This window comes from Microcaecilia unicolor, chromosome 5, assembly GCF_901765095.1.
Source record: "Microcaecilia unicolor chromosome 5, aMicUni1.1, whole genome shotgun sequence".
NCBI lineage: Eukaryota > Metazoa > Chordata > Amphibia > Gymnophiona > Siphonopidae > Microcaecilia > Microcaecilia unicolor.
In genome coordinates, this window is record NC_044035.1 from 302316085 (window position 1) to 302335995 (window position 19911).

General features: G+C 46.8%; 1 protein-coding gene across 5 annotated transcripts in view; it reads right to left on the reverse strand.

Annotated features, from left to right (window-relative positions):
- The window catches only part of LOC115470793 (chromodomain-helicase-DNA-binding protein 9-like), a 624303-nt gene that overhangs the window by 405937 nt on the left and 198455 nt on the right, over positions 1-19911 (reverse strand). For all 5 annotated transcript variants that reach the window (XM_030204322.1, XM_030204321.1, XM_030204320.1 and 2 more), the window contains one exon: positions 5763-5909. In XM_030204322.1, coding sequence (XP_030060182.1) covers positions 5763-5909 — 147 coding nt within the window. The remainder of the gene's footprint in view (positions 1-5762; positions 5910-19911) is intronic.

The following is a 19911-nucleotide window of genomic DNA, read 5'->3' on the forward strand; positions in this document are numbered from 1 at the left end:
CTTCAAGAGCAAATTGGGAAAAATGATAAGTTTGAAAAGGAACTGGATAAATTACAAAATGTTACATCAGAAATAATTAGAGAAAGAGAGATCCAAGAAAGAAAAATTGAATATTTGGAAAACAATGCTCGTAGGAATAACTTAAGGATCTTAAATTTTCCAAAATGTCCACTGTTACCCACAGCCGATATGCTCAAGAAATATTTTAGAGAAATACTGGAGATCCCAGAGGAGGGCTTTCCGCCTATAACGAGGGCCCAGTATTTATCAGGAATAAAGGGTTCCAAAGGATTAACTCAAGATAATCCTAATCTTAATCTAACAGATTTTTTGGAAAACTCTCTTGAGATTGTAACTGAAAGAACAACGTTACTTGTCACATTTGCCTTGGAACCAGACAAAAACAATATATTTCGACTATATTTTCGTCACTTAAATGACCTTTTTCTTGGGGGCAAGATTCAAATTTTTCCAGGCATTGCAAGAAATACGCAAAAAAGGAGAAAAGAATTTCTTTTGTATAAATCCAGGATTTTGAATTTAGGTGGTCTCTTTGTGTTAAAATTTCCTTGCAGATGTTGTATATCTTTAGAATCTGTTAATTATGTATTCTATACCCCCAAAAAGTTGTTGGAATTCATTGAACTTAAAGAAAAAGGGAATAGACCCCTGGAAACAATCTCATAAGTAATATGCTGTAAAGTCGGCTGTCGGCTACTGTTGTCCCTAACTGCTCTGTAATTTGATTACTTTTTTCTTTCTTCTGTTGATTATCCTAGTATCTTGATTCAAGTTTTGCTTTTGATATAGGGGACTAAATTAATAGTATATTTCAATAATATATTTACTATATGTAAAATATGTTATCTATATAATCCTTTATTTTTTTCTGGATTTCCAAGACATTTATGTTTTAAATATGTAAATGTAAAACATTAATAAAAATGAAATTAAAAAAACAAAAACAAAAAGAAGCCATGTCAGCCACCCAATGTCGCAGCCAAAGAAGGCAGCGGGCAGAAACCGCCACAGACATCTGTTTAGTCGAAGCTCTGACCAGATCATAAAGGGCATCAGCCAAAAATGACAGGGCTGACGCCATCCTCGAGGCAACCTCAGAAAGGGGACCCGCACCATCAACGGGCTGTTCCACCGACTGCTGTAGCCAGGAAAGACATGCCCGGGCTACATAGGAACTGCAAATAGACACCCTCAAGGCCAAACCCGCAATTTCAAAGGACCGCTTCAGCGTGGACTCCAGCCGACGGTCCTGCATGTCTTTCAAAGCGACCCCTCCCTCTACTGGGAGAGTGGTCTTTTTTGTCACCGCCATGACCAATGCATCCACTTTAGGCATCCCCAAAGGGGTCAAGTGCTCCTCACTCAGAGGGTAAAGCTGACCCATAGCCCTGGCTACTTTCAACGGCCCATCAGGGTCAGACCATTGAGCAGAAATAAGCTCTTGGATGGAGTCATGCACCGGAAAGGCCCGAGTAGGCTTCTTAGTACTTGCCATCCTAAGATTAACAAAGGAGGCCTCGCCTTCAGCAGGATCATCAATTGAGAGGGTCTGCAAGACGTCAGAAATAAAAGCTGGCAGCTCGTTGCGGTGGAAAATCCGGACCGCATTGGGATCATCCAAATCCAGTGGCAAACAGACACCCTCCTCTGGATCATCCGTCCCTGAGGGCCTGCCAGACCCCTCACACTCCCCACAGCCCGACCACGGGGGGGGGGATATGCGCCACTTTCAGACGGGGAATTTACCCGTCTATGTTTGGCGTGTTTCCAACGCTCGGGGGAGGAAATAACATCTGAAGCCATCCCCGGGGCCTCAGCACCCGGAGGGAAGCCAGGATGCAACGCAGTGTCAGACACCTGCGGCAGAGCTCTTTTCAGCATGAATGCCTTATGCATTAAAAGCACAAACTCAGGGGAGAAAAACTCACCCTGGCCCTCCGCCTCCGAATTAGGAGAAAAGGATGTAGGAGCTCCTCTGGCAGCCTCTAAACGAGGCATCCCCCTGCACTCACACTCCTCCGGAACTGCGAGGGTCGAGACATGCGGCGCTTCCAAAATGGCGCCTTCTGCCAGCTGCATCGAGCGGGAAGAAACATCGCTCACCATGCTCGTACTAGCATGAGCATCTAAGGAGCACGTTTTACATAGCCCCGCTGCTGCGTTTACCACAACGGGAGCAGCGCTTAACTCCCTCAGGAGCCATCGCCCAACTGGACGGAAATATGGCAATAAATTGGCGGCTTCGCACCAAAACTTACCTGTTCGGAACGGTGTCCGCGGGATCTCCCCGGAGGAGCTGGGCACCACTCTCACCTCAGAAGACCGAGTCAACGAGCACCGGTCAAGCTGCACAGAACCAGAATCTCTGGAAAATGCCTCAGAACAGCCACACAGTAACAGCGCGCTCTTTTTTTTTTTAACGCTGTGAGGAAAGTTGGAGGCAGGCAGCAACAGAGGGACTCCGGGAGGCGGTGGGAATGGCTAAGGCAGGGAAAGGGCGAACCTATATGCCTTTAAAGTGGGCACCACCAGCCACAACACCGCTGCTCAACTGGCAAATCACAGGAGCCACTCCAGGCAGTCTGAAATCCAGGAGCTGATCAAGCTACGTCCACACCTGCTGGGAGATAGAGAAACACTGAAGGAAGTTGGGGCTAGCCGTCCAAGAGGCACTATGGTTTTTCAGTATTCTTTATCTCCACCTGCTGGTAGGCGGATACAACCCATCAGTTAATGGATTCATCTGCTGCTGCTGATAAGGAAGAAAGGATTTTGAAACCCGCTGTGTCCAGCGTTTCCAGGGGAAGGCAGCTGGATGTTTTCTATTACGACTTAGCAAGCCGGGGTGCATGTGGACAATAAGATAAGTGCTATTATCAGTATTGGCTAACGTTATCAGTTGGTGGTGTTTTGTGAAAATGGTGAAATGAGGTATAAAATTATATGAACACAAGCACACGAGATATAAAAGGAGTTACCCGATGAATGAAGTGCTGAGCCAAGGAGAAATTAGATCTTACCTGCTAATTTGCTTTTCCTTTAGTCCCTCCGGACCGGACCAGGATTGGACTGATAGGCGAGCACAACCCATCAGTCCAATCCTGGTCCGGTCCGGAGGGACGCTAAGGAAGGAGAAATTAGATCTTACCTGCTAATTTGCTTTCCTTTAGTCCCTCCGGACCGGACCAGGATTGGACTGATGGGTTGTGCTCGCCTATCAGTCCAATCCTGGTCCGGTCCGGAGGGACGCTAAGGAACAGGCAGTTAAAATTATCACTTGCCAAACTGAGTGGGAACATCTGAGGGTATACTCACAAATAAAATAAAAACAAAATAAAGACTTTATTAAATACAACAAGAGAACAATATTTGACGGAGCCAATTCTGTGTTTTGAATTTTTTGTTTTGGTAGCTTTTGTCCTGGTTTGGATATTAGTTATACATTATTGTGTACCAGAGACTGAATGACTTTTTTTGTATTGGTATCTGAATGATGCAGACGACAATATTTTTATTTTTTGGAGAAACATGCAAACATGCTAGCCACAGCTAGCAAAATTTGCATAGGGGATCCTGTACATCCTGCTAGCAGCACATCTTCTAAGAAGACATCTTCTATTGCAGGAAGGACTGTGGAAGACAGGAGAGCTAGACTGAGAGTGGAGGAGTGGCCTAGTGGTTAGGGTGGTGGACTTTGGTACTGAGGAACTGAGTTCAATTCCTGGCACAGGCAGTTCCTTGTGACTCTGGGCAAGTCACTTAACCCTCCATTGCCTGCCGCATTGAGCCTGCCATGAGTGAGAAAGCGCGGGGTACAAATGTAACAAAAATAAATAAAAATAAATAAATCCTCAGATTGTTGATGACTTATTATTCGTCCACAAATTAAAAAATCTTCTCTCTAGGGCATACAGAACAGGCTGTATTTTGTACCCCGGACAATTTAACAGGGTGGTTTAGGATTCCTTGGAGAAGCAGAAGTCAGCTAATGTTGGGGCTGGAAGGATAGATGGTGGTGGTGGTGGGAAGGTTATTATAGCTGCTAGTTATTATTGTTTTCTATTTATAATTTATACACACCGTTTGCACAACATATTGTTCCTTTTTATACTTTAATACAAAGATTTAAATATAAAATCATAAGTGTTTGAAGCTTCTGCAGATGAGAACAGAGCCCATTGGTGATGGGGTGGGGATGCAGACAGGGCCAGCAGGGATGGGGTGGGGGCGGAGACAGAACCCAGGGAGAGAGGACGGGGACAAATTTTGTCCCCGTGTCATTCTCTACTGTCTACATCTGTGACAACCAGGAAAATCCAGAAGCAAGTTGAAGAAACATTCTTTGCCCAAGTGTAACACCTCTTAAAAGACCAGAAACACTTGGTGCACAAAAGGTCTTTTTTTTTTTGTAAGTAAAGACAAAAAGATAGAAAGAGAGGAGACTAAGGGCTCAACTCCTTCCACCTGCTGGAGACTGAGAATACTGACCCTAGGGTCACACGGCAAGGGCTCTTATTGGCTCCTGGAGTCAGAACTTCCCAGTCTCCACCTGCTGGAAGGAGTGTACAACCCATCATTCCAATCCTGGGCCGGTCCAGAGGGACGCTAAGGAACACAACATTTAAAAAGATGGACATTTTCAAAAAAGCAAATATCCATGAGTAGCATGTCCCCCTTTCCCTCCCATCTATGAGCAGTATGTCCCCCCTCCTTTCCATCCCCTTCTATCTCATATGCTCTATTTCTCTCACCCCCTCTATAAACATTCCCCTTACCAATCTTTTTTCCAGACCCCCTCCCTCCCTGCACCCACACTCCATCAACCCTTTTTACTTCCCCTCACACTGATCCACAACTCCATCCATCCACTTCCTCTCCCCTCCAGTACTGAGTTAGGGTGCACTCCTTGAACGTACCTCAATGCAACCTAGTGGCCTCTTCAAAGCAGGAAAGATCCCCACTCTTTCCTGGCCACTGTCACCGCTTCTTTAAAATGGCTGCCAGGACTTCAAGTGGTGGCCTTGCAAGACTTCTGCGGAAGTCTCAAGAGAATGCCGCTTGACGTCTCAGCAGCCATTTTGATGAAGCGGCAGCAGCGAGTGGATCAGCAGTAGAGGGCAGGAAAGAGTGGGGATCTTTCCTGCCCCAAAGAGGCCACTAGACCACCAGGGTGCATTGAAATAAGTTCGAGGAGGGCACCCCCATGCTTGGGGGGGGGGGGGGGAGGAAAACTTGCCTGTACTTCTAAAGGAACCCCACAGGACCTGGGTTAATACCCACATGATCCCGGTGGACCTGTGTCTATTCCTGCAGAATCCCTGCAGTACATGCAGGATTCCAACTAACCCCTTTTCTGTGCAGCTCTCTACTCCAAGCACATGAACAGGATAAACGAAATGGAGCAGGTCCAAGCACATGAAAGAAAGTAGTTATATTAAAAGGAGCCTTCCCTCCATCCCTGTCAGAAAGAGACCTCACTACAGTGATGAGATGATATGAGATGAAAAATACCAGAATATCTGTGTGATATTCACTCTTCTTGGAACAAGGCTTACCTGTGCTGGAAGCTACTTTATAGTTACATCACTGCAGTAACCTGTGACCATGATTAGCAACAAAAACCCACAAAAATGAGAAAACAATACCATGCCTTTCTGTATCCAATGCTTTTCACTACTGTATTGGTATAACAATGCCTATACAAAAAGGCCTTTATGTCTTTAATGCTTACTTTTACTTACCACAAATAACTGCAAAGGCTGCTCAGCAGGCAGTGGAGCTGAATTCTTTTTGGGCTTGACAGAAACTTTAGTTTCATCCTCTGAATTTTTTCCTTCAGTATCCTCAGCATACTTTTTTCTTTTGATTTGTCTATTTGATCTTCTCTTCTGAAATGCACCAAAACCAAAATATTTATTGTACCAAAACATACATTATTTAGTAGCATACTCTTATTTGCTAAAATAGTCTCCTACATTTTTATTTTGTTATAAAAATTCTTGCCTCATTTCCTCTATAATGAGGTTCCAAAAGTTTGGTAATTTTATGGCTGTTATGTTCAAGAGTACTCACAAATAATTGTTCACTAGTGATATACAAAAATAATATTTAGTCGAATGAACTTAAAAGGCACTCGAGAGGCTCTAAGTCTGGGGTGTCAAACATTAGGCTCATGAGCACTTTCATCTTATCAAGTTCCTTTCAGCTATCCTTCAAACAACCTGCTCAAGGTCAATCATAATGTCATTATGTAGGGAACAAAAGAGCTATCAATCCCACAGTCTTACCAGTGGGAGTTTGTGGGCTCCCTGTGCTTCTTGTTCTTTTACTAATACCAGCTACTACAGTATGCCTCTGTCTCTACCGCACCCCACCCCCATTCTTAACTCATATCTCCCATTCTGCCTGTTGCAGTGTCTACTGTGCCCAGCCTGGCTCCATGGCCATCACTGCTTCTGCCCTCTCTGCTCCCGATGCAGTCAGTGGGAAAGCAAGAGAGAAATGGTGAGCTAGCGGTTGCACAACTGCTGCTATTGTTACTACATCCCAGAGTACTGACAGAATTGAAAAATGAACTTGCAGAACTATTGTAATATGTAATTTATCCGCTCACAAGACAAATCCCTCCTCTCAGTACCTTTCTCCACCACCGCCAACTCCAGGCTCCGCCCTTTCTGCCTCACCTCACCCTATGCTTGGAATAAACTCCCTGAGCCCATACGCCAAGCCCCCCTAAATGCCTATCTTCAAATCCTCTCTCAAAGCTCACCTCTTCAATGTCGCTTTCGGCACCTAACCATTGTACCTCTATCCAGGAAATCCAGACTGCCCCCAACTTGATTCACTGCACTTTTTGACCTTAGATTGTAAGCTCCTTTGAGTAGGGACTGTCCTCCTTTGTTAAATTGTACAGCGCTGTGTAACCCTGGTACGCTTTAGAAATGTTAAATAGTAGACTTCACGCCTTCTGTCTCGCTGCACCCTACGCCTGGAATAAACTTCCTGAGCCCCTATGTCTTGCCCCATCCTTGGCCACCTTTAAATCTAGATAAAGCCCACCTCTTTAACATTGCTTTTGACTTGTAACCATTTGCCTCCACCTACCCTCCTCTCCTCCTTCCTGTACACATTAATTGATTTGATTTCCTTACTTTATTTTTGTCTATTAGATTGTAAGCTCTTTGAGCAGAGACTGTCTTTCTTCTATGTTTGTGCAGCGCTGCGTACGCCTTGTAGCGCTACAGAAATGCTAAATAGTAGTAGTAGTAGTAAAATCAAGCATGGTACCAAAGATTGGAGGGTAGTCAATCTAATGCCAATTTTTTTAAAGGTTTTATTTATTTATTTATTCATTCATGACATTTATATCCACATTAGCCCAAAATAGACTCAAATTCAATGTGGCTTACAAACAATAAAGTGAATAAAACTTAATAAATGTACAGAATATAACACAAATTACAATAAGCTCAAGAAGCAATACATGTGCAGTAAGTAACCAGGGATTTAGACTATATCACGGACAAACAAATAATTAAGGGTGGATAGGTGAGAGCATAATTAGGCAGGACTAGATGGGAAACGAGATTAAGAAAAGGGTGTGGGTAAAATTCAAATAGAGCTCTTTGTATTCAGAAAGGCCAGACTGAAGAAATGTGTTTTTAGAAGGCTTCTAAAAGTTAGGTTATCACCTGTATACTTGATTGATTTAGGAAGAGAATTCCAAATTTTGGTGCCTTGAGAAATTACAAGTTATGAGTTATGAATAGTTTATTGCAAGCTTTGGTATCATTGAATTATGAATAGTCTATTACAAGCTTTGGTATCGTTGTGTTGCAGGGTTTAGGTACTTAAGTTGGGGCGATGGGGTATGCCTTTTTGAACAGGTTGGTTTTTAGTGATTTCCGGAAGTTTAGGTGGTCGTACATTGTTTTCACGGCTTTTGGTAATGCGTTCCACAGTTGTGTGCTTATGTAGGAGAAACTGGATGCATAGGTTGATTTGTATTTGAGTCCTTTGCAGCTTGGGTAGTGGAGATTTAGGTATGTCCGTGACGATCCGATTGTGTTTCTTGTTGGTAGGTCTATGAGGTCTGTCATGTATTCTGGGGCTTCACCATAGATAATTTTATGGACCATGGTGCAGATTTTGAAAGCAATACGTTATTTGATTGGTAGCCAGTGTAGTTTTTCTTGGAGGGGTTTGGTGCTTTCGAATCGCGTTTTTCCAAATATAAGCCTGGCTGCTGTGTTTTGGGCGGTCTGAAGTTTCTTTATCAGTTCTTTGCATCCCGCGTAGATTCCATTGCAGTAGACTGCATGGCTTAGTACCATTGATTGTATGAAGCTACGGAATGTTTCCCTCGGGAAGAATGGTTTCACTCGTTTGAGTTTCCACATTGCGTGGAACATTTTCTTAGTTGTAAACTTAACTTGGCTCTCGATTGTAAGGTTAGGGTCGATAGTAACACCGAGGATTTTCAGGCTGTCTGAGATAGGGAGGGTGTAGTTAGGGGTGTTTATACTAGTGGGTTTGTTCGTATTGTATTGGGATGAGAGGGCCTCCGCTCTAGGTGCCCAGCGCTCCCCACCAGGTGCTGTGGAGGACTTGCAGCCCTTCTGCATATCCTCACAGCTGTAACCGGGGTGACTCCCAGGTCCCCCCCGATCTTCCCAGGGCCCTCGCTCCAGGTGCCTTTTGGTTAGGATCAGGCGACCCTCAGGAATCTGTGGAGTTGTCCTGAAATGGTTTTCTGGCTTCTTAAGATCTAGGTCGTATCAAGTCAAACAATCAAGTGTACTTTCTTCCACTTGGTCTCCTGGCTGTGGGGTCCCTCAGGGTTCCCCTCTTGTTTAACATTATGATGATACCTCTTGGTCATCTTTTAGAAAAACATGGTCTTTGGACATGCATATATGCTGATGATATCACAGTTTATATCCCATTCTCTAAGGAATTACTTGACATAACACACATAATTAGTCTAGGGATAAAACTTATGGCATAATGGGCTTCTAATTTTAAACTTAATATGGATAAAAGTAAGTTTCTAATGACAACTAACTCTCACCATCCTATGAATCTTAGTAACTTTACTATTAAGAATAAAACCTATTCCCTTGAGTCATCAATGAAAATCTTGGGGGTCACAATAGATCGTTTCCTCACCCTTGAAAACCAAGTCTCTAAGTTGACCTTGTGTCTTTAACGCACTTTGGAAGCTAAAGAGATTGAAGCCATTTTTCTCTAAATCTGTCTTTCGCATTTTGGTTTAATCCCTTGTCCTCACCAAATTCGACTATTGCAGTTCCATCTATGAGGCAGTAAAGGATCATGAAAATAGAGGAAATAGTCTATAGATGAAGGGGTATTAAGTTGTAGTCTGATTTTAGCTATTTTCTGTTTAAAGTAAGTAGCCAAGTGGTCGGCAGTAGGTATGGGATCAGTTGAGCTGGTTAAAAGTTGAGTGTCCAATAAATTATTCACTGAGTACAGTTTCCTTGGGTTGACTACGGTATCACCAATGAATTTGGAATAGTAGGAGTTTTTCCACTTTGGAGATCATACCTTTATAGATTTTCAAAAGTTTTTTTCCAACCAATCCATTGTTCAGTGGATTTATCCTTAGCCCAAATTCTCTCCTGTCTCCTGCATTTAAACTTTATTTGTAAAAGATCATCATTGAATCAAGGAGATAATCTTTTCGTATGAGATTTGACAGTCACAGGTGCAATAATATCAAGAACTGCTTTACAAGTATCATTCCATTGCTGAAAGAAATTCATGGAAGGGTTTGAGGTAAGTAATGCACTGAATGACTTATTGGACCAAAATTTTAAAAGGTCAATTTTCTTCCAGTGCAATTTAAAAAAGAGGCTACTGTGATCTGACCAAGGTATTGGAGTCCAATAAAAATCTGAGATGAAAAAAGTAGTTGGGTCTATAAATTTAGTTGCTAATATATCTAATTGATAACCTTTAACATGTGAGGACATTCCGTTGAAAAGCGAGAATTGCCAACCATTAAGGAATTCTAGGAAATTCTTGGTGTATTGGTTGGTAATGTTTTCAAGATGTAAGATGTTCTAGAGGTGAACCGGGAAATTATAGACTGGTGAGCCTGACATCAGTACCAAGCAAAATGGTAGAGACCCAAGAACAAAATTACAGAGCATATAAATAAGCATGGATTAATGAGAAAAAATCAACGTGGACTTAGTGAAGAGAAATCTTGCCTCCCCAATCTACTACATTTCTTTGAAGATGTGAACAAACATGTGGATAAAAGTGAGCCAGTTGATAAAGACTCCTCAGGAAATTAGAGAGTCATGAGACAGGAGGTAATGTCCTAAGTGGATTAAAATCTGGTTAAAAGATAGAAAACAGAGAATCAATGGAGAAGAGTAGATAGTGGGGTTTCCCAGGGTCTGTGCTGGGACTGCTGCTTTTTAACATATTTATAAATGATCTAGAGATGGGAATAACTAGTGAGGTAATTATATTTGCTGATGACACAAAGATATTTAAAGTTGTTAAATTGCAAGAGGACTGTGAAAAATTGCAAGAGGACATTACCAGACTGGGAGCCTGAAAATCCAAATGGCACATGACATTTAATATGAGCAAGAGCAAAGTGATGGATGTGGGAAAGAGGAACCTAAACTATAGTTATGCAATGCAAGGTTCCACATTAGAAGTCACCAACCAGAAAAAAAGGATCTAGGTGTCATCGTTGATGATACTTTCAGACAGCGAATGATACACACCTGTAGCAGGTGTTCTCCGAGGACAGCAGGCTGATTGTTCTCACGACTGGGTTGACGTCCACGGCAGCCCCCACCAACCGGAACAAAACTTCGCGGGCGGTCCCGCACGCAGGGCACGCCCACCGCGCATGCGCGGCCGTCTTCCCGCCCGTGCGCGACCGTTCCCGCTCAGTTGAATGACAAGCAAAGGAAAAAGTAAAAACGCAACTCCAAAGGGGAGGAGGGAGGGTAGGTGAGAACAATCAGCCTGCTGTCCTCGGAGAACACCTGCTACAGGAATGTATCATTCGCTTTCTCCGAGAACAAGCAGGCTGCTTGTTCTCACGACTGGGCTATCCCTAGCTCTCAGGCTCACTCAAAACAAGAACCCAGGGCAATTGAACCTCGCAACAGCGAGGGCATAACAGAAATTGACCTACGAAGAACAACTAACAGAGTGCAGCCTGAACAGAACAAAATCGGGTCCTGGAGGGTGGAGTTGGATTCAAACCCCAAACAGATTCTGCAGCACCGACTGCCCGAACAGACTGTCGCGTCAGGTATCCTGCTGGAGGCAGTAATGTGATGTGAATGTGTGGACAGATGACCACGTCGCAGCCTTGCAAATCTCTTCAATAGTGGCTGACTTCAAGTGGGCCACTGACGCTGCCATGGCTCTAACACTATGAGCCGTTAGGGTGGTGGACTTTGGTCCTGGGGAACTGAGGAACTGAGAGTTCAATTCCCGGTACAGGCAGCTCCTTGTGACTCTGGGCAAGTCACTTAACCCTCCATTGCCCGCCGCATTGAGCCTGCCATGAGTGGGAAAGTGCGGGGTACAAATATAACAAAAAAAAAAAAAAAAATCTGCTAGCCAATTGGAGATGGTGCGTTTCCCGACAGCGACCCCTTTCCTATTGGGGTCAAAAGAAATAAACAATTGGGCGGACTGTCTGTGGGGCTGTGTCCGCTCCAGATAGAAGGCCAACGCTCGCTTGCAGTCCAATGTGTGCAACTGACGTTCAGCAGGGCGGGTATGTGGTCTGGGAAAGAATGTTGGCAAGACAATTGACTGGTTAAGATGGAACTTCGGGGGGTCACGTGATGCGGAGCAGCTGAGCGGGCGCCTCGAGACCTAGCTCCGCTCCCAACTCCCCTTATCTTGATAATTCACCCGCTTAATCTCAGAAGACAAAACATTTAAATACCTGCAAGTGTAGGAGAAGCTCCGCGCTTCCCTTTGACCACAACGCGAAGGACCTGTCGGTGGCAGGAGAGTGGCATGCCCACAAAGAGCCAGAAGCTCAAGAAGTCGCGAGTCCCCAGCGAGAATAACAAAATGGCAGCGCTACCGGAGACCGCGGGGGCGGCTGGCCAACCGGCAGAAGCGTTCCAGGGTCTTATACAGCAGGTTACGGCTGTATTAGAAGACAAACTTTCCAAATTTCAGACGGCAGTAGAGTTAATCAGAGCAGCGGTAGGCCGCCAAAGCGCCAGAATCCAGCAGGTGGAAGAACGAGTTTCCAGGCAGGAAGACAGGGCTGAAGCGACAGACACGCGGATTGCTGCACTGGAAAGTAAGTGCGGGAAGTTAACACAGCAGGTGGATGACTTAGAGAACCGGAGCCACAGTAACAATGTCAGGATCATTGGTCTGCCTGAAACAGTAAAAGAAACAGAATTGTGGAAGCTGGAACACTGGCTCCCGGAGCAGTTGGGACTGCAGGGCTCCGGGGATGTGATGAAGATAGAGCGTGTCCACAGGATGGGGCGGTGAGAGAGGGAGATGGCCGTCCAAGACCTGTGATTGCAAAGATTCTTAACTATGCCGACAAGGAGAGGATACTACAGGCATTTAAAAAGAAGAGAGCATTGGAATATAATGGGCACTAAAATTCTACTCTTTCAAGACTACTTGGCAGCGGTGTCAGAGCAGCGCAGGAAGATGGGCCAACACTGCAAAAGGTTATATGAGAAGGGAGTGAGGTTTGCCCTGCTCTTCCCAGCAAAGGTGCGGATCATGGAGGACAATAAAGTACTTTTCTTCACTGACCCTAATGAGCTCCGATCGTATGTGGACCGCTTATAGACCAGATTGGAAGGGGCGGAAACATCATTGAGACTCATTACCGGGACAGAGCACTATTTGGAGAGAAAGAGGCGGAGAGGGGGAGCACCCTGAAGCTGAGTGGTAGCTATATAACTTTGATGTAGAAGGTTGAGGACCACCTTCGTATGAGGACTGCCGAACATTGCAGTGGTTCTGACACAGGATGGTGGGATGTGACTATCAATATGACTTTAAAACTGCTGGTGCCTGGCAATGATACCCGCAATGAAGGAGGAGGTCGGGTGACGCCATAGATTGCGGGAGGCCTTTGTAACGGATTGGCAAGAGCCGGATTGGGCGCTTGATGCATAGGAGCTGCCAAGACGCGAGGGCGGACTCATACAGACAGCCGACATTACTGAGCGCGCCCTCTCTCCCTCTTCGTGTTGCTGTGTTTAATTTGTGCTTTGTCTCTAGGGGTTTTTTTTTTTTCAACTGTGAGCACTTGCAGGTTCAAAGAAGTTTACTTAGACTGTTAGATCATTTCTAAACTGTGGGGGAGGGAATGGTTATGATGTTGATGCGGGTATAAAGTGTTCTGGGAACTGTTGGTTGTGTAAGGGGAATGGGTAGCAATAGGGGGTTGGTGGTGAAGGGAGTATGAGTGTGTTGATGTGGGTGTGGGTATGTATGTTCAGTATTAAGTATGGTGGTTGGGGTTAGGGGAGGGGGGGAGGGAGGAACAGGGCAGGGGAGACTTGGGTTATTAACGGGGGCAACACGGGAGAAACCACAGAGGGCTAGGATAGAGGAGACAAAGAGAATTAGGATTGAGCAATATGAGAAAATAAAGGAATGGGCAAGTGGTCTGGGGGTTTGGCTGGGAGACCCCTGGATAAGACGTAGGAAGAATGAGCAGCTGACTCGGTTGAGTGGGGACCCATATGGCTAATTTAAAGTGTGTGACTTTGAACGTTGATGGAGTACATTCCCCAATCAAGCGTAAAAAAACATTGCAAGCTCTTAAGCGGCAAAAAGCAGACATAGCTATGTTGCAGGAAACTCATTTGAGTAGAGCGGAACATCTAAAGCTTAAGCAGGATTGGATGGGAGACATCTTCTTTGCATCTTATAATGGGAGGCAGCGAGGGGTGGCAATACTAATTAAGAAAAGCATAATATTTGATCTCCACAGATTGTACCAAGACCCAGAAGGGAGGTTTATTATAGTGGCAGGAGAGCTGCAAGGTAAAAAGGTAAGATTATGCAGTGTATATGCCCCTAATGTGTATTCCCATAAGTTTTTTACATTGTTGGCAGCTAAGCTAACAACATTTGATCAATATCAACTACTAATAAGAGGGGTCTTTAATATTGTCAGTGACCCCTCAATAGATTGTAAACCACCAAGAAGGGTAGGAGCAGATCAGGACGACAGAGGGGTAAATTTTTTGCTTAAAGAGTTGGATTTAGTAGACATCTGGCGCCATCAACATCTGGACGAGGCTGATTTTACTTTTTTCTCGCACCCACACAGAACTCATTCTCGTCTTGATTACTTATTAGTCTCATATGCGACAGCGCTGAGGGTGTGCCAGTTGGGAATTGGGGAGCGAGAGGTATCTGATCACTCGCCGGTATGGATGGATTTGCAATGGGGAGGGCGTGAGGGGCTAGGCCATTGGCGAATGAACCCGGCATTATATCAAAGTAGGGAGTTCCACACGTATTTGAGGAAAAGCTGGATGGATTACATTAAGGAAAATGAGGTACAGGAGGTAAACCCCAGAATCTTCTGGGAAGCCTCAAAGGCAGTGTTGAGTGGTAAAATCATTTCTCACGTAGCCTCGCAGAATAAGAAGCGAGGGGAGAAAGTGAGGGCCCTCACGGAGAAATTAAGGGAGGCCAGGCGAGCATTTGTGGAGAACCCCTCAGAGACCAATAGGGAAGTATACGTGGCAAGCAGGAAGGAGGTGCAGGAAGTGCTAGACGAAGGGGCACTTTATAATATTCGGTTGTACAAATATAAACTTCACCATTGGGGTAACAAGACGGGCAAGCTGCTGGCATCCCTAGTAAAACAAAAAGTAGCTCGAAGGTATGTAAATAAAATAAGGAATAAAGAGGGCAAGGCCAGCACTCAGTTGCAGGATATCAAAAGAGAATTTGTTGAATATTACACGAAGTTGTATCAGGCAGGGGAATTTTCAGAAGATAAATGCATAGAATTTTTCAGGGGAGTAGGACTGCCCACAATATCAGAGGAACAGCGGCAGGGGTTGAATGCAACCATCCAGGGAAAGGAAGTGCAGCACGTTGTTAAACGCCTTAAACTGGCGAAGGCGCCGGGCCCAGATGGTCTTGGAGCGGAATACTACAAAATCTTGCAGGATGTGATAGCACCCCTCATAGCCATGTGTGAAGAGGTAAGAGAGACGGGCACGCTGGGATCTGTATTAAATCATGCTCATATTGTATTAATCCCTAAACCGGGGAAAGATAATGAGCTTGTGGGTTCTTATCGACCCATTTCGTTGTTAAATCAAGACGTAAAGATACTAGCAGCGGTGTTGGCGGACAGATTGGGTCGAGTGGTCCCTGGACTGATAAGCCCTGATCAGGTGGGCTTTGTTAAAGGGAGGTTTGCATCAGCTAATATATTGAAAGTGAGTCGAGCGCTGCTGGAAGGTAGTGGAAGGGCAGGAGATTCGATAGTGGCGAGTCTTGATGCGGAAAAAGCCTTTGACAAGGTGGTATGGCGGTACTTGTTTTGGGTCCTGGAACGTTTTGGATTCCAGGGAGAATTCCTGGAATGGATTCAAGCGCTATATTGCAAACCAACAGCGCAGATTCTGGTTAATGACTCCTTGACGGAGGTGATTCATCAGGGAGGGGGGACACGGCAGGGCTGCCCACTGTCACCATTACTGTTCATACTCACCCTAGAACCCTTGGCGGCAAAGTTGCGGCAAGAGGAAAGGCTGAAGGGTTTGAAGGTAGGAGGAGAGGAAAGCGAATGCTACATACCTGTAGAAGGTATTCTCCGAGGACAGCAGGCTGATTGTTCTCACTGATGGGTGACGTCCGCGGCAGCCCCTCCAATCGGAATCTTCACTAGCAAAAGCCTTTGCTAGCCCTCGCCCGCCGATGCGCACCGCGCATGCGCGGCCGTCTTCCCGCCCGAAACCGGCTTGAGCCGGCCAGTCTCATGTGTAGCAAGACAAAGACAAGGGAAGACTCAACTCCAAAGGGGAGGCGGGCGGGTTTGTGAGAACAATCAGCCTGCTGTCCTCGGAGAATACCTTCTACAGGTATGTAGCATTCGCTTTCTCCGAGGACAAGCAGGCTGCTTGTTCTCACTGATGGGGTATCCCTAGCCCCCAGGCTCACTCAAAACAACAACCATGGTCAATTGGGCCTCGCAATGGCGAGGACATAACTGAGATTGACCTAAAAAATTTACCAACTAACTGAGAGTAGAGCCTGGAACAGAACAAACAGGGCCCTCGGGGGGTGGAGTTGGATCCTAAAGCCCAAACAGGTTCTGAAGAACTGACTGCCCGAACCGACTGTTGCGTCAGGTATCCTGCTGCAGGCAGTAATGAGATGTGAATGTGTGGACAGATGACCACGTTGCAGCTTTGCAAATTTCTTCAATAGAGGCTGACTTCAGGTGGGCTACCGACGCTGCCATGGCTCTAACATTATGAGCCGTGACATGACCCTCAAGAGCCAGCCCCGCCTGGGCGTAAGTGAAGGAAATGCAATCTGCTAGCCAATTGGATATGGTGCGTTTCCCCACAGCCACTCCCCTCCTATTGGGATCAAAAGAAACAAACAATTGGGCAGACTGTCTGTTGGGCTGTGTCTGCTCCAGATAGAAGGCCAATGCTCTCTTGCAGTCCAATGTGTGCAGCTGACGTTCAGCAGGGCAGGAATGAGGACGGGGAAAGAATGTTGGCAAGACAATTGACTGGTTCAGATGGAACTCCGACACAACCTTTGGCAGAAACTTAGGGTGAGTACGGAGGACTACTCTGTTGTGATGAAATTTGGTGTAAGGGGCCTGGGCTACCAGGGCCTGAAGCTCACTGACTCTACGAGCCGAGGTAACTGCCACCAAGAAAATGACCTTCCAGGTCAAGTACTTCGGATGGCAGGAATTCAGTGGCTCGAAAGGAGGTTTCATCAGCTGGGTGAGAACGACATTGAGATCCCATGACACTGTAGGAGGCTTGACAGGGGGCTTTGACAAAAGCAAACCTCTCATGAAGCGAACAACTAAAGGCTGTCCTGAGATCGGCTTACCTTCCACTTGGTAATGGTATGCACTGATTGCACTAAGGTGAACCCTTACGGAGTTGGTCTTCAGACCAGACTCAGACAAGTGGAGAAGGTATTCAAGCAGGGTCTGTGTAGGACAAGAGCGAGGATCTAGGGCCTTGCTGTCACACCAGACGGCAAACCTCCTCCAATGAAAGAAGTAACTTCTCTTAGTGGAGTCTTTCCTGGAAGCAAGCAAGATGCGGGAGACACCCTCTGGCAGACCCAAAGAGGCAAAGTCTACGCCCTCAACATCCAGGCCGTGAGAGCCAGGGACTGGAGGTTGGGATGCAGCAGAGCCCCTTCGTCCTGCGTGATGAGGGTCGGAAAACACTCCAATCTCCACGGTTCTTCGGAGGATAACTCCAGAAGAAGAGGGAACCAGATCTGACGCGGCCAAAAGGGAGCAATCAGAATCATGGTGCCTCGGTCTTGCTTGAGTTTCAACAAAGTCTTCCCCACCAGAGGAATGGGAGGATAAGCATACAGCAGACCTTCCCCCCAATCCAGGAGGAAGGCATCCGACGCCAGTCTGCCGTGGGCCTGAAGCCTGGAACAGAACTGAGGGACCTTGTGGTTCACTTGAGATGCGAAGAGATCCACCAGGGGGGTGCCCCACGCCTGGAAGATCTGTCGCACCACACGGGAATTGAGCGACCACTCGTGAGGTTGCATAATCCTGCTCAACCTGTCGGCCAGACTGTTGTTTACGCCTGCCAGATATGTGGCTTGGAGCACCATGCCTTGACGGCGAGCCCAGAGCCACATGCTGACGGCTTCCTGACACAGGGGGCGAGATCCGGTGCCCCCCTGCTTGTTGACATAGTACATGGCAACCTGATTGTCTGTCTGAATTTGGATAATTTGGTGGGACAGCCGATCTCTGAAAGCCTTCAGAGCGTTCCAGATCGCTCGTAACTCCAGAAGATTGATCTGTAGATCGCGTTCCTGGAGGGACCAGCTGCCTTGGGTGTGAAGCCCATCGACATGAGCTCCCCACCCCAGGAGAGACGCATCCGTGGTCAGCACTTTTTGTGGCTGAGGAATTTGGAAAGGACGTCCCAGAGTCAAATTGGACCAAATCGTCCACCAATACAGGGATTCGAGAAAACTCGTGGACAGGTGGATCACGTCTTCTAGATCTCCAGCAGCCTGAAACCACTGAGAAGCTAGGGTCCATTGAGCAGATCTCATGTGAAGGCGGGCCATGGGAGTCACATGAACTGTGGAGGCCATGTGGCCTAGCAATCTCAACATCTGCCGAGCTGTGATCTGCTGGGACGCTCGCACCCGCGAGACGAGGGACAACAAGTTGTTGGCTCTCGTCTCTGGGAGATAGGCGCGAGCCGTCCGAGAATCCAGCAGAGCTCCTATGAATTCGAGTCTCTGCGTCGGGAGAAGATGGGACTTTGGGTAATTTATCACAAACCCCAGTAGCTCCAGGAGGCGAATAGTCATCTGCATGGACTGCAGGGCTCCTGCCTCGGACGTGTTCTTCACCAGCCAATCGTCGAGATATGGGAACACGTGCACCCCCAGCCTGCGAAGTGCTGCTGCTACTACAGCCAAGCATTTTGTGAACACCCTGGGCGCAGAGGCGAGCCCAAAGGGTAGCACACAGTACTGGAAGTGACGTGTGCCCAGCTGAAATCGCAGATACTGTCTGTGAGCTGGCAGTATCGGGATGTGTGTGTAGGCATCCTTCAAGTCCAGAGAGCATAGCCAATCGTTTTCCTGAATCATGGGAAGTAGGGTGCCCAGGGAAAGCATCCTGAACTTTTCTTTGACCAGATATTTGTTCAGGGCCCTTAGGTCTAGGATGGGACGCATCCCCCCTGTTTTCTTTTCCACAAGGAAGTACCTGGAATAGAATCCCAGCCCTTCTTGCCCGGATGGCACGGGCTCGACCGCATTGGTGCTGAGAAGGGCGGAGAGTTCCTCTGCAAGTACCTGCTTGTGCTGGAAGCTGTAAGACTGAGCTCCCGGCGGGCAATTTGGAGGTTTTGAGGCCAAATTGAGGGTGTATCCTTGCCGGACTATTTGGAGAACCCACTGATCGGAGGTTATGAGAGGCCACCTTTGGTGAAAAGCTTTCAACCTCCCTCCGACTGGCAGGTCGCCCGGCACTGACACTTGGATGTCGGCTATGCTCTGCTGGAGCCAGTCAAAAGCTCGTCCCTTGCTTTTGCTGGGGAGCCGAGGGGCCTTGCTGAGGCGCACGCTGCTGACGAGAGCGAGCGCGCTGGGGCTTAGCCTGGGCCGCAGGCTGTCGAGAAGGAGGATTGTACCTACGCTTGCCAGAAGAGTAGGGAACAGTCTTCCTTCCCCCAAAAAATCTTCTACCTGTAGAGGTAGAGGCTGAAGGCTGCCAGCGGGAGAATTTGTCGAATGCGGTGTCCCGCTGGTGGAGCTGCTCTACCACCTGTTCGACTTTCTCTCCAAAAATGTTATCCGCACGGCAAGGCGAGTCCGCAATCCGCTGCTGGATTCTATTCTCCAGGTCGGAGGCACGCAGCCATGAGAGCCTGCGCATCACCACACCTTGAGCAGCGGCCCTGGACGCAACATCAAAGGTGTCATACACCCCTCTGGCCAGGAATTTTCTGCATGCCTTCAGCTGCCTGACCACCTCCTGAAATGGCTTGGCTTGCTCAGGGGGGAGCGCATCAACCAAGCCCGCCAACTGCCGCACATTGTTCCGCATGTGTATGCTCGTGTAGAGCTGGTAAGACTGAATTTTGGCCACGAGCATAGAAGAATGGTAGGCCTTCC